The 15,219-nt window shown below is 36.5% G+C and overlaps 1 protein-coding gene across 18 annotated transcripts in view; it reads left to right on the top strand.

Annotated features, from left to right (window-relative positions):
* C2CD5 (C2 calcium dependent domain containing 5) overlaps positions 1-15,219 on the top strand; it is a 95,980-nt gene that overhangs the window by 2,659 nt on the left and 78,102 nt on the right. For all 18 annotated transcript variants that reach the window (XR_010343015.1, XM_064377345.1, XM_064377343.1 and 15 more), the window contains exons 3-4: positions 7,328-7,414; positions 14,332-14,503. Coding sequence is in view for 17 of the 18 variants with exons in the window: in XM_064377345.1 (XP_064233415.1) it covers positions 7,328-7,414; positions 14,332-14,503 (259 nt within the window). In the remaining variant the exon portion in view is untranslated. The remainder of the gene's footprint in view (positions 1-7,327; positions 7,415-14,331; positions 14,504-15,219) is intronic.

The raw sequence follows: 15,219 nt of genomic DNA, 5'->3' as shown, positions 1-15,219 counted from the left end.
AATTGAGTGTCTGCTGTTTGCCAGGTCCTGGGCTAGTCACTGGTCTAGCTGATATGTATACATGATGAATAAGACAGACTTGGTTCCTGCTGTTTTTTTTTGAGATGGAGTCTTGCTCTGTTGCCTAGACTGGAGTGCTGTGGTGTGATCTCAGCTCACTGCAACCTCCACTTCCCGGGTTTAAGCAATTCTCCTGTCTCGGCCTGCTGAGTAGCTGGGATTACAGGTGTGTAATTTTTGTACTTTTAGTAGAGATGGGGTTTCACTGTGTTGGCCAGGTTGGTCTTGAACTCCTGACTTCGTGATCTGCCCGCTTCAGCCTCCCAAAGTGCTGGGATTACAAGGAGGAGCCATCATACCTGACCGGTTCTTGCTTTTAATGCAGCTTATATTTTAGTGGGAGAGATAGACTTTTAAAAGGTAAATAAATGACTAAATATATAGTTACAAATTGGGATGTGTGCCATGAAAGAGAACAATAGAAAGAGAACAATAAGGAACACCTACTTTAGGTTGAGTAATCAGGGGAAGTCCCTGAGAAAGTGCATCAAACCCAAGATCTGCTGGATGAGGAAGAGCCTGCTGCTGAGGGAGTATATTTGTGTGTGTAGGGGAGTGGAGATTTCATGTAGAGATTTGGTGTGTATTAGGAAGTGAAGGATGATGCATGTGGCTGGCATGTAGTCAGTGAAGGGAAGAGTACTATAAGATAAAATTGGAGAGTTAATCAAAGAGCCAGTCTTGCAAGGACAAAGGCCATGATTGAGAGTTTGAATTTTACCCTAAATTCATTGAGAAGCAGTTGTTAAGATGAGCACTGTTTTTATATGGAAAATGGATTGAAGGGGAAAGAGTAGAAATTAGGCAGTTATTGAGATTCTGTAATAGTTCAAATAACAGGTGATATGGGATAAGGTAATGGTTTTGGTAATGCAGACAAGTGGATGAATTGCAGGTATATTTTGAAGATGGACTAAAAGATGACTCCTAGCTTTCTTTTTTTTTTATTGCATTTTAGGTTTTGGGGTACATGTGAAGAACGTGCAAGGTTGTTGCATAGGTACACACATGGCAGTGTGATTTGCTGCCTTCCTCCTCTTCACCTATATCTGGCATTTCTCCCCATGCTATCTCTCCCCAACTCCCACCCCCAGCTGTCCCTCCCCTATTTCCCCCCAACAGACCCCAGTGTGTGATGCTCCCCTCCCTGTGTTCATGTGTTCTCATTGTTCAACACCCGCCTATGCGTGAGAACATGCGGTGTTTGATTTTCTGTTCTTGTGTCAGTTTGCTGAGAATGATGGTTTCCAGGTACCGTATTCATAAATCAAATCACTTCCTTGAGAGCTCCAATTAAAGACCCTATAGATATCTTAAACCTAACATGCTGAAATGGAAAATGATCCTCCTCAATCAGAAAACCAAATACCTCAGAAAGCTAGGAGTCCAACACATCAAAAACGATGAGTTCGACTCCTAGCTTTCTGAGGTATTTGGTTTTCTGACATTCCATTGGGATAATAAAGATTGAGGAGGATCATTTTCCATTTCAGCATGTTGGATTTGAGATATTTATAGGGCCTTTGATTGGAGCTCTCAAGGAAGTGATTTGATTTATGACTACGGTATTCAAAGAAAAGTCTGAGTTAAAAATGAGCACACTAGCCACTGTTTCTCAACTATGAGAACCAGTACTCCCTTTAGATACCTGGTATTTTGAAATCTACCTTTTCTATCCTGGCATGATATTTTTTTGGTTATACAGCCTGTGTATACTTACAATTAAAAAAATCAGTACGATGGTCTAACTATAACAGAGAAATAGAAGTATTTGTTGTTGTTGTTTTTTTTTGAGGCAGAGTCTTGCTCTGTCGCCCGGGCTAGAGTGCAATGATGTGATCTTGGCTCACTGCAACCTCTGCCTCCTGGGCTCAAGCGAGTCTTCTGCCTTAGCCTCCTGAGTAGCTGGGATTATAGGCTCCTGCCATCGCGCCTGGCTAATTTTTATATTTTTAGTAGAGACGGGATTTTGCCACGTTGGTCAAGCTATTCTTGGACTCCTAACTTCAGGTGCTCCTCCCGTCTCAGCCTCCCAAAGTGTTAGGATTACAGGTGTGAGCCACTGCACCTGGCCTGTTATTTTAATATGAAAGTACTTTTTCATGACCATAATAGAAAATATGAAGTAATTAGATGAGTCAATGAATATCGGTCTTTGTATGTATTAGATACTGTACTGGATGCTGGGGATATAGCAATACATTTAAAAAAAACAAAAAACTTCAGTCATGGAACTTACATTTTAGTGGGAGGAGGGAGTTCATAAGTAAGATAATTAAATAAAAGATATAGTATGCTGGGTGGTGAGAAATGCCCCATGTGGAGAAAATAAAGCTGGGACATGGGATAGGGAGTGCCTTGCCTATGTGAAAATCGTGCAAATATGACTGCTTCTCAAACAGAATGAGACACTTGTGTAGTTTTGGGATCTCAGATCTTCATTGCCATCGGTTATCTGATTTTTCCAAAATAGTCAATTCATGGGAAAAAGCAGAGTTGCCTCTTGATTTACATGATGGTTGTAGTTCTTGACAGTTACATACCTTGAAACCCGATTGTAACACTTTTATCTGTAAAACTGAATTGGGTTCTAGGTAGGTTTCTTCTTATTTCTTTTTTTTCTTTTTGAGACGGAGCTTCGCTTTTGTTGCCCAGGCTGGAGTGCAATGGCACAATCTCAGCTCACTGCACCCTCCACCTCCCGGGTTCAAGTGATTATTCTGCTTCAGCCTCCCAAGTAGCTGGGACTACAGGCATACCACTACACCTGGCAAATTTTTTGTATTTTTAGTAGAGAAGGGGGTTTCACCGTGTTTGTCAGACTGGTCTTGAACCCCTGACCTCAGGTGATCCACCCGCCTTGGCCTCTCAAAGTTCTGGGATTACAGGTGTGAGCCATCACACCCATCCTTTTAGGTACGCATGTGATTATCTAGTGAGACATTGGAAAATCATGACATGGTAAAAGTCTTCATTGTTGATAACTCTTTTGTATTGAAGAACACCTAGCATCTTCGACCCATCCTCAGTGCAATTACTGTTTTCCCCAAAAGCATTGCTAGGCATTTCTAAAGCTTCTTTAGGAGTTGGTTCTGTCTTTTTTGCAAACCTGCGACTTAGGGTGAGGGAGAGAAACAGGATAAATCCTTGAAAAAACTTGATATTAAGAGGTTTATTAGAGGAGGAGGACTAGAGGAAGGAAACTGAGATTGTGAGCCATTGGGTGGGAGAAAAATGGGGAACGAAATGTCTTAGAAGGCAAGAGGAAGTTTCTAGAAGGAGGAAGCTCAACTGTTAAATGTCACTGAGGTCAAGTAGGAAGACAGAAAAATCATTGGATTGGACAACATGGAGGTTGTGACAAGAAGTGTGATGAGGATGGAATCCCATCCTGTAGTGATTTAAAGAGAATTAAAGTACATGGGAAGTGAGGAAGTACAAAGAGCATGAATAGGCAACTGTTTGAAGAAGTATGGCTATGAAGTGGGGGAGGAAAAATAGTGGGGTATTTGAGAAGTAGTTTTAGTACTTAAATTAAAAGATACAGAACTTATTTGTGTGATAATAGGAATAATCCAGTAGAAAGGGGAAAAATTAATGCAGGAAAAGGGGGATAATGAAGGATTATACTATAATAAAGGGATAAATGGCTTGATATAGACTGTAAGTTCGTAGAAGAGGGAGATAATGAAGCTTGGGCTAGTCATGAGAAACCTTTATCCTGGGCCTGGAGGTTGGTAAAATTTCCAGAGGCAGAGAGAAAAAGGAAGACAAAATTTTCAGGTGACTAGGACAAACTTGGTAAAAGCAAAAGAAGAAATAGAGTATGTATTGATGTAATTGAATGCATTTCAGTTGAATGAATTTCATTCATATGTAATTGGAAGTAGGATTCTTGTTGAATAGAAGTGGGAAATAAATCTGGCTAGGAAAAGGGGATACAGATTGTTGAGTAGTCCAGAAATTAAGAGGAGACGTTTATACAGTTGAAGCTCTCTTAACAACTTCTATTAACTGACTCATTGCAATCCTCAGCGCTCTGCATTCCTTCCAAATAGTGTATTTGTAACTACTCCTCTGAATAAGACTGCTCTCCAGTGTGTCTGAAGTCTCCCATCAGTTGGCTGATAATGCTTTACCAAGAAGCAGTTGGGTTTATTCCCAAATCTGCTATGTCAACTGTATTTATTACTATAATTTATTTAAACCTTATATAAATCAGTGAATGTAAAGACATGGAAATGGTCACTAAAAGTTGCTCTTGAATTGGTGGAGAAAAGATTGTAAAAAATAGAGGATTCTTTGTTCATATTTTTTAAAGCTGCCCAAACTGGAAATCATAGATGAATGTGGCTTATGCAAAAAAGATGATGTAGACCTCGAAGCAGTTGACCTTTATGCAAAGAAGAGGCCTTAGCCTTACATTAAAGACAGAGGAATGAATGTTTATGTGTTTTATCTTAAAATGTTTACAGTTTGTATTCTTTTTAGTGATTCTCTAATTTAACCAAGTTATTTGATTGACTGATCAAGTATTGGTCCTGGTTGCATTCATTGAGAGAATTTCCACTCTGTATGATGTCAGGAGTGTAGGGACCCAGTGAAGACCAAGTAATACTAAAAGATGATTAGTGTTGCAGGAATCTCTAAAGTAAGATGGGGTGCTGTACAAGGAAGTATTAATGGAAATATATCTCAATATTAATATATATTACAATTGTTTGGCATTGTTTGCAAGAATTGTTTGCTACATTGTCATCTTGTGTTTTTCCAAGAACCTTTGAAGGAACAGGAGAGGCAAATAAATATTTAATGACTATTTCCTATGTACAGACATTTTGCTAGGTCTCTACATGCATTATATCATGTAATGTTCACTTAACAATCCCACTTTTCAGAGGAGGAAGCCAATTTAAATAACAGGTTAAATAACTTTCTCAAAGTAATTTAGCTAATGAGTGGGTAAAGAGAATGCTTTACTTTACTGGCGGAATCTCCATTAAAATCCCTGATGTTATTTAACAGAGTATAAGGCATTCTTTTAATTGCTGAGTAATAAAATATCCTTTTAATTAAATAAGACTGAGTGAACCGAGATTTTCTTGTACTAGAATGGAAAACATCCAATGTTGGCAAAATACACACTCCAGCCTTTTTCTTTTTGTTTCTTGTCCTTTATATGTTTGTTTGTTTGAGAGACTGGGTCTTGCTCCGTTGCCCAGGCCTAAATGCAGCAGCCTCAAACTCCTGGCTTCAAGCAGTCTTCTTGCCTCAGATTCCTGAGTAGCTGGGACTCCAGGCACACGCCATCGTGCCTGGCTGATGCCTTTTCCTTTTTTTCTGAAATCGTTTTTGTTTGTTTATTGCAGTTTGTGGACTATCAGATCTTTATTTAGAATGAACAGTTGCACAACAACGAAAAGGCACAGTATAGTACAACTGTTATAGTGGGACAAAACTGTAGAGTGCTCTAAACTTGTCACTTAAAAAATCATGTGCTACTTTTGGCAGTTGAGCCAAAACCCTTAAGTATATTTGGCTTTTGAATGGTTTTATAAATCCTAACAACATTTTACTTCATATAAAGCAGCTTTAGATAAATTAAACAATAAGTATTTCCATTGTGCCTTGAATATTGAAATGGAATGAAAATTAAATTAGTAATTAAGTAAGAACCTCTGTTCTTCCTAAGTTTTTCTCATTGTTTCATTTCTTTATTGTTGTGATTAAAAAAAAATTATACAAGTAATACATGAATACTTCCCATTAAAAAAGATTCAAACAATCAGAACTGTAACTTGAAAACCCCTTACTTACTTCTTACAACACTGTACTGTATTCCTTACATCCTGTCAGTCCCTTCTTCAGTGATAATTGCTGTCAGTTCTTTGGCTTATGTTCATCTATTCCTCATCCTCTTACAAAAAATGCTTGTATATCTACATTGCATTTTTAGAAGCAAATATCATACTTTATACATTTTGCTACTTGTTTTTTCAGTTATTGTGCCATCGATATCTTCTCATGACAGTACATGTAATCGACTCCATTCTTTAGTAGGGGCACATGATTTATTCTGTCCCTTTCCTGTTGAATGACTATTTTTATAATTTTGGTGGGGAGGGCTTATGTGAAAATACTTCTGTAGGTTAAATTCCTGGAAGCAAATTTAGGATTCTGTAATTTGAATGAAAATAAAGTTATTGCCATTTGAATTTTAAGTTTTGATGTTTTTGAATTTTAAAATAACACATTTAAAATAGGTAGTATATATGCATGGTTCAAAACTCAAAAGCTACAAAGTGAGTCAGCTTCTGTCTCACAGCCTTTCCTTTAACCAACCTCTTCTGCTCTTTCTAGTGGCCACTGTTACTATTTCCTGTATATCCTTCTAGAAATAATGTGTGCATATATAGACATATACCTATTATATTCATTCTTTTTTTTTTTTTTTTTTGCCAAAGAATGCCGTATGTCTGCAGTAGAAAGATATATCTTGGAAATTTTCCTTATCAGTGCATGGAGAACTGCTTTATTCTATTTAGTGCTATATTGTGTTGCTTTACCATAAATTTAATTAGTTCCATATTGATAGATATTTAGGTTGTTTCCAAGCTTTTGCTATGGTAATGCTGCTGATACATGTCATTGTGTACCTCCATGGGATAAATTCTGAGAAATAGAATTGCTAGCTTAAAAATGGATTTAAGGCATTTAAAATTTTGGTATATGTTGTCAAGTGGTTTTCTGTAGAGATTGTTCTACACTCCTACCAGCAAAGTATGACAGTACCTCACCAATTCTGTTTTCAAACCTTTTGATCTTTGCCAGCCTGATAAGTAAAAATATTTTAGTTTGCATTTCTCTTAGTATAAATGAGGTTGATCATCTTTTGATGTGGTTAAAGACAGCTGTATTTCCATTTCTGTGCCTTGTCTGATCATATCCTTTGCCTATTTTTTCTATTGGATTATTGATCTTTTATTGCTCTGTACGTGCTCTTTAGAAATTGGGGAAGTTAGTTCTTTGTGTTATGTGGAGCTGGTCAAGCAGAACAGTGGGTAATCCCTTGTAGTGGGTAATCCCTTGTATAGTGTAGTCTATAAGCTTACCTGGGCCCATCTGTACCTTCTTCCCTTTGTCTCAGAGGATAATAGTCTTTTTTTCTCCTTTATGGTTAATCCTTCTATTGGTTGGCTGACATTAAGATTTACTTTTATTCACATTTTTGATATTTATATGTGAATAATTTCTTATTTGTTTTTAGGTAAAATTTGGTAATACCACCTTTAAAACAGATGTGTACCTCAAGTCACTCAACCCTCAGTGGAACTCGGAGTGGTTTAAATTTGAGGTAAGTTTTAAATGTCAGCATTTTTGAGTGTATTTTTTCGAGGTGACTCTTTTCCCTCAGGAATGATGAGAACCCTTTATTTCAGGCATAGTAGTTTTTCTGCATCATAAAAATGTTTTCTTCTCTGCTTACCTAAAAGTATTGAGTCTAAAAAAAGTTATATTACATTTAAGAAAATATAGTGTATAATAACACATGAACAAAAGAAGTCCTCAAGTGTATCATATTATTATTGTAATTGTCTCTAGATTTTAGCATATACCAAAAATTACTTAAGAACAATATATGGATTAAAAGAAATTTTAAAAATTGTGGTAATGTATATCGTGAATATTGCCATGTAAATCATTTGTAATTGTACAGTTTGGTAGCATTAATTATATTCACAGTGTTTTGCTACCATCACCACTACTTCCAGAAATTTTTCTTCACCCTAAACAGAAACTATACCCATTAAGCAGTAACTTCCCATTCTCTCCCTAGACTCTGGTAACCTCTAATCTACTTTCTGTCTCTTTGAATTTGCTTATGTTAGATATTTCACATAAATGGAATCCATATACTACTTGTCCTATTGTATCTGGTTTCTTTTAGTCAGCATAATGCTTTCAGGTTGACCCACACTATAACATGTATCAGAATTTCATTACTTCTTATGGCTGAATAATATTCCATTGTATATATATGCCACATTTTATTTTCTAGTTGAGTTATTTATCTTTTTGTTGTTGAGTTGTAAAAGTTCTTTGTATATTCTGAATATTAATTCATTATCAGATACGTAGTTGCAAATATTTTCTCTCATTCAGTAGGTTGTCTTTTTACTTCCTTGATAATTTTCTTTGATGCACAGAAGTTTTTAATTTTGATGAAGTCCAATATGTTTAGTTTTGTTTTGTTGTCAAATGAAAGAATCCATTGCCAACTCTAAGGTCATGAAGATTGCCCCTGTGTTTTTTTCTAAGAGTTTTATGGTTTTAGTTTTTATATATAGGCCATGGATTCATTTGGAGTTAATTTTTATAATGGTGTGAGGTAAGAAGCCAACTTTATTCCTTTTTCATTTTTATTTTTTAAGACAGAGTCTTGCTCTGTTGCCCAGGCTGGAATGCAGTGGCACAATCTTGGCTCACTGCAACCTCCGCCTCCTGGGTTCAAGCGATTCTCCTGTCTCAGCCTCCCTAGTAGCTGGGATTACAGGCATGAGCCACCATGCCTGGCCAATTTTTTTTGTATTTTTAGTAGAGACAGGGTTTTGCCATGTTGACTAGGTTGATCTCAAACTCCTGACTTCAAGTGATCCACCCACCTTGGCCTCCCAAAGTGCTGGGATTAGAGGTGTAAGCCCCCATGCCCAGCCCAGACTTCATTCTTTTACCTGCAGAAATTCAGTTGTTTGGGCACATTTATTAAGAGAATGTCCTTTTCCCATGATTGGTAGTGCACACAGAGACAGAAGGTAGTTATGTTCCAGTGGCTCATGGCCTGGTGATCTGAGGGGACTTCTCCAAGAGAGGAGCCTCCCATCTCCTCACCCAGGTTTCTTTTCATTCCTCCTCTCTTCCCACGTGTGCTTCCTCCCTCTAGGCACTTGAACCTGGAGGTCCCTATCATCCATGTTCTCCTCCTGTGCTCTTAGAAAGTCCGTTGTGTTGCTGTTAGGATGTCTGTTTCATGTTGTGCTCCGCCATCTCCCTGCAGTTTCTGCTGTCTTTCTCTGCACATCTGTATATTTTTTTCACGCATCAATTTGGTCTGTCAGCATGCCCAAATCCTCCAAGAGATTATAGGGACTATACTAGGCTTTGGGAACAACAAGATGACATACTAAAGGAGATATAGTTCTTACTTACAGACGCTTATTATAGCCCAGACACTGGTGAAGTGCTTTACATGTGTTAATCTCATTGAATTCTCACAATGCTGTTAAGGCACCTTTTATTTTAAGATGACTCAGAAGTCCAACTCAGAGCTAGCTAAGTGGTAAAGTGCGAAAGAATCATGTGTCAGACTTCAGACTAAAGTCTGTTCGACTGCAAAGCTATTAGCAGACCACCACATCTCCATCTTACATTCTCTTATTCTACCCACCACTCCCTCCCCAAATTAAACATCCCTATCAGTTATTATTCCTGTGCCAGCAATGTTTTCCCTGCTTTTTTTTGTTCTTCTTCACTGCTGTATCCTCAGCTCCCAGAAGAGCATGTAATAGGCTCTCAGTAAATATTTGCTACACATATTGCCCATCTTCTCTGATACTACTTCCTTTACCCCTCAGCTGGAAGTGAAATTTTCTTGTTTGAAATTTCTGTTGGACTACTTAAGAACCTTGTGAGGACCAATTTGGTTTTCCTCCCCTGCTATTTCATGCCAGCCTTATATTGGGCAGCATTGTGGTTGCTGTGCCTTTTTTGAGGTCTATATTATAGCCTTTGTGGAGCCTGGGTAAAGTTTAGCCCTTGCAGGGTAAGATGTGTTTTTCATTGAAAGAGAACAAGGGAAGGAAAGCATTAGTTTGCTTGAAAGATGCTTTGATCATGCTTGGGAACCTACCTAACTCATACATGAAGGTGGAAGAAATGACACTAGGATTTTTAGGCACTGCTTTGCTTATGGTTTATATTAGGACCTTGATCTTTCTTTTAGTGCTGGAAGACACATTCTCTAGTGGTTGGGATACTGGGGAGCAGCCCTCTATTGGAAAAGCTTAAAGGTCTGGATTAAGAGAACAAATTCTATTTCTGGTGTCTGCTAATTTGCAGATGACCTCAGACAGCCTTACTATTTGGAGCCTCTGTGTTTTTCAAATGTGGATCTTTTCCAGAGTAATATTGAGGTGGCTATAAAGCATGTTGTTTATAGGAAGGTCTTTGTATATGTTAATATGAGTTGGAACTAGTCAAAAAAAAAAGGGAAATAATATTTTTTAATCACTCAGCATTTTGGGATAGTCATTCAGCGTTTGGCAGAAAGTGGGTTTGAATATTGGCATTTTTGGGTATATCTTCTTTTCTTTAGTGAATGTATAGTTTAGTTAGTCTGAGTGGCATAGGTGTGCTAAAATAATAGAACTGCAGTTTGAAAAGCTTTTGTGGCCATACTTAAATGTCAGTTTGCATAAGAAAGGTGTACCTCATCTGTAGACTCAAAGCATTTATGGGCAGTGGCAGCTTTTATTTATTATATTATCTCTGTGGAATACAACTGCATTTCTCAAAATTACTACCTCATCAGAGTAGCTTGGCTGTGTCTCAATTGTCTACCAAAAGGATTCAGTTATAGAAACTGTTATTAACCTCCCAGTAGCTTTCACCCAAAGGTTTTCAAGCAGATGGATCTAAGGAAGATAATTTCTAATTTCCGTAAACTCCAGCTCTTTTAAAATGAGCTTCCATGTTATCTGCTAGAACATTGAACTAGAAGTCAGTAAATTTTTTTTAGGACTTCACCTTTGAGGCAAGTTAAAAAAAATCAGTTGGACATAGATGTAAGGATTTATTTCTGAACTCTCAATTCTATTCCGTTGGTCTATATGTCTATCTTTATATTCTTACCATACTGTTTTAATTACTATAGCTTTGTAGTGAGTTTTGAAATCAGGAAGAGTGAGTCCTACAATTCTATGATTTTAGTTGATATTTTTGTTGTGAAATATTTTGATTTTCTTCTCATTTTCTTTTGTGTATATGTACAGATTTTTCTTTTAGCTGTTTCTAAAATCCCACTATGTATTTTGAAAGACCTATTACACATGTAGTCAGTCTATTGTGCCATTTTAAACTACATTATTAAGATTAAGATGTGGAATATATGAGTCAAAAATAATCAGAGTAACTTGCTTACATGATTTCAGATGGAATTAGAATTACAGAGTCCATCTTCATAACCCAAGCAAAACACTGGAATGCTTATATAGTTTTATTTTGATGGCCTTTTCCCCCCACTATAACCTAGAAATGATTAAAAACAAATAGTTTTAATTATATTGTTATTGGAATGGTGGAAAGAGGCAAGCTTAATGTGTCAGAGTAATTTTCATGGTACTAGGAAATACTAAAAAAAAGATACTTCATTTTATTGATGATGGTAATAAACTGGTAATTTTTAAAGCTAATGAGTACCCAAGCAGCTTACTTAACAATATAAAAAATAATATATTTATTTTATGAAATAAGGGATTTACCAGGCAGTTCCCTTAAAATTTAGTAAGTTACTAGCCAGATGCAGTGGCTTATGCCTGTAATCTCAGGCCTTTGGGAAGCTGAGGTGGGTGGATCACCTGAGATCCAGAGTTCAAGACCAGCCTGGGCAACATGGTGAAACCTTGTCTCTACTAAAATGCAAAAATTAGCTGGGCGTGGTGGCATGTGCCTGTAATTGGGAGGTACTTGGGAGGCTGAGGCCTGAGAATCGCCTAAACCCGGGAGACGGAGTTTGCAGTGAGTCGAGATCACACCATTGCACTCCAGCCTGGGTGACAGAGCGAGACCCTGTTTAAAAAAAAAAAAATTAATAAGTTACTGTTTTGACTAGTCTTCCAGAATAATATATATGCTGTGAAAAATGTGCTTAAAGCTTTGTGTTTATAGTTAACATTGGTTATGTAGTTCTTTTTTTAATTCTGATCATCAGTTGTTAATTGCATTCAGTTATATATATATTAACTATATCTATTTAGTGAGTATTCAAATAAATGTCTTAAACAAAATGGATGTTTTTATGTCAAAGAAATGTGCCAGGCATTGTAAGGGTAGTGTGGTTGCTCCATGCAGTCATTCTGGACTTTGTCATCTATACATAGCTTGTTGTGGCTTCTCTTAAAAAGATTCAAGGTCCTTTTGGCTCCAATTCAGCACCTGGAATTCCAGTGAGCACATGAGTGTTCCAGGCTGGCAGAAGGAGCTAGAGTGAAGGGGAGTCCAGGAGGAGTGGGTGAGGAGTTAACATAACACTTTCAACCGAGCAAGCCTTCTTTAAGAAGTTTTCCCCCTTCCTACCAAGCTCTGTGTAATGATTTATGCTTGTATCACATTTGGTTGCAAGGGAGGCTAAGAAATGCAGTCTTTTGGCAGTACATATTGCTAATTTAAACATTTAAAACATTTCTCAGAGAATCTTAATCTAAAATACTTTGTGATTTCAGATAGGCTCCATTTAATCTATTAAATATTCTTAATTATCTCATTATAATTAATTCTTGAATTTCTCTATTCAGGTTATTCATATTGTTAGCTATCTATGTATGTATCAGAAGCTATTTTTGGTCACTTAGTTTTTAGTATAGTGCCCTCTAATGTCAGGGAAGGGATACCTAGTGTGCTATGAGAAAAAAATGATAATACTCAGAGGTGAATGTACAGGTGGTTAAAAAAGTATATACAGAGAGTATTTTTAATGGTGTTAGAAATTGGGGGGAATGCCTTGGAATAATGGTTAATTGTTTGGTTTAGGATTCTTTCTCTTTTATTAAATGTGTAAACAACAGAATAGTAGTGGAGAGAATGCCATTGGATGACAGATGATTCTGAATGGATTGGTATTGAAAATAATCATTTTATTTTAACATTTTATTATGGAAAATCTCAAGCATGCACAAAGGTAGATTAGTATATTGAACCACCTATCAGTCACCCATCTTCAACAACTGTCTACATTCTGCTGTTCTTGTTTCGTCTTTTTAACCACCCACCCCCCCGTCCCAGTTTTCCTTGTGGGGATATTTTAAGGCAAATTTGAGATGTTATATAATTTCATCTATAAATTCCAAATTATATAACTCTTATAAAGAAGGACCCTTTATAAATAAAGCCTTAGATCATATTGTCACACCAATGATATCAATAATAATTCCTTAATGTACTTCAATTCTTAAAATTATCTTCATAGACTGGTTTATTAGCTTAACATTAGCAAGAAATTAAATAGGGGATAGGGAAAGGCCTAATGTTTCATACTTAAGTTTAAAAAACCAACCAAAGTATAAGGGTTGTAGAGCTCTCACTTGACCAAAGCATGTATAAGAATGATACAGAGATTTTAGCCAGCCACAGATTCAGTCTTAATAGTATGATATGCCTGATGTAAAGAAGAACATCCACAGACTGCATTTTAAAAGTATAATATTCTAATTATAGAAAATAACAATCCCTTTGTATTCTGTCCCAGTCTTAATATGTTCCCTTCCATCATTTTGAATCCTAACTGTCTATAGTATGTTCCCTTCTAGCTACTATATTTGTTGAAGGGTGCTGGCAAATTAGATAATAGCATGATATCCAGAAAGTGGCAGCCAAAATAGTGAATATGTCTTCCATGAGGAAGAAATCATTTTGCGCTGTTCTCCATTGTAAATCCCTCTGTTTGGCACAGTGTTTGACGTATAATACCTCAATAATGACTGAATAAAAGGAGAGAGGGTAGGCGTTTATATCATGAACTTAATTCATGAACTTAGATTGTTTTTTCTTACACATAATGTTAGTTTTGCTTATGGGTTTGTTCTCTGAAATTGTCCTTAGAAATTGTGGTGTAATTGTGCTCAGTTAGCATTCTTCTTTCTATAGATAGTACATGAACTGTGATATGGCATTCCTTAGGCATTTTTGCTATATATCATAAGCAGAGTTGTAAAACACAGGATAATATGTAAAAATTGAGATATAATTTTTTTGTCATTGTTAATCATCCCACTCTTGTGCTGGGAAATAAACTTTTTTTCTTTAGGAAGATGGGATATTGTGTAGGAAAAGGAGTTATAACTTTTTTGTGTTAACTCTTCTCTCTACTTTGGTGCTTAGAAATAAATCTGTAAGATTTTATTTGGAGATATGTCATCCTTTTCATTTGGTATAGGTATACATTTGTAGTAATTAAGATTTAAAAACTATATGAGATTTAATTTTAAGGTATACTTTTAGGTGGATGATGAAGACTTACAAGATGAACCTTTACAGATCACAGTTCTTGACCATGATACTTACAGTGCAAATGATGCCATTGGTAAAGTGTACATTGATATTGATCCTTTACTGTATAGTGAAGCTGCAACAGTCATCTCAGGATGGTTTCCAATTTATGATACCATACACGGTAAGGAATAATAAGAAAGTATTATAAATAACAATCTTAATCTTTTTTATTTGTCCTTAAATATGTTTGTACTATATTTGGTGGTTTAAAATATATGTCTTTAGGCTGGGCTCAGTCCTGTAATCCCAGCACTTTGGGAGGCCGAGGCGGGCAGATCATTTGAGGTCAGGAGTTTGAGACCAGCCTGACCAGCATGGAGAAACTCCATATCTACTAAAAATACAAAATTAGCTGGATGTGGTGGCACATGCCTGTGATCCCAGCTACTTGGGAGGTCGAGGCAGGAAAATGGCTTGAATCTGGGAGGCAGAGGTTGTGGTGAGCCGAGATTGCGCTCCAGCCTGGGCAACATAGTGAAACTCCATCTCAGAAAAACATATATACATATATCTCTTTAAATGATGCCTTTTAAAAAACAGACAAATAATAGTAAATTATTGTTAGTAAAATTCTTGCTTCTCTGAACATAAATTGAGATAATGCCTGCTAAATTTGTGCAATATTATAGGTAAATGATTTAAAATTGATCTAGTATTGATATTGTGTTTCTAAAACACATTTTCAAACTGATTACTAATGATTTTTGTACTTAAAAATTATTTAAAAGTATTTTGCCTGAAGCAGAGCTCTCAAACTATAGTCTGTGAACACATAATAGTAGTTCCGTAGAGTCTTTCACAGAGTCTGTGAGTTGAGAATTGTTTTCCATATAATAC

This window comes from Aotus nancymaae, unplaced genomic scaffold (assembly GCF_030222135.1).
Source record: "Aotus nancymaae isolate 86718 unplaced genomic scaffold, 86718_ANA_hifiasm-v0.15.2.pri h1tg000016l, whole genome shotgun sequence".
NCBI classification, from domain to species: Eukaryota; Metazoa; Chordata; class Mammalia; order Primates; family Aotidae; genus Aotus; species Aotus nancymaae.
Note: the sequence above shows the minus strand (reverse complement) of the source record. Positions and strands in the feature narration are given on the sequence as shown.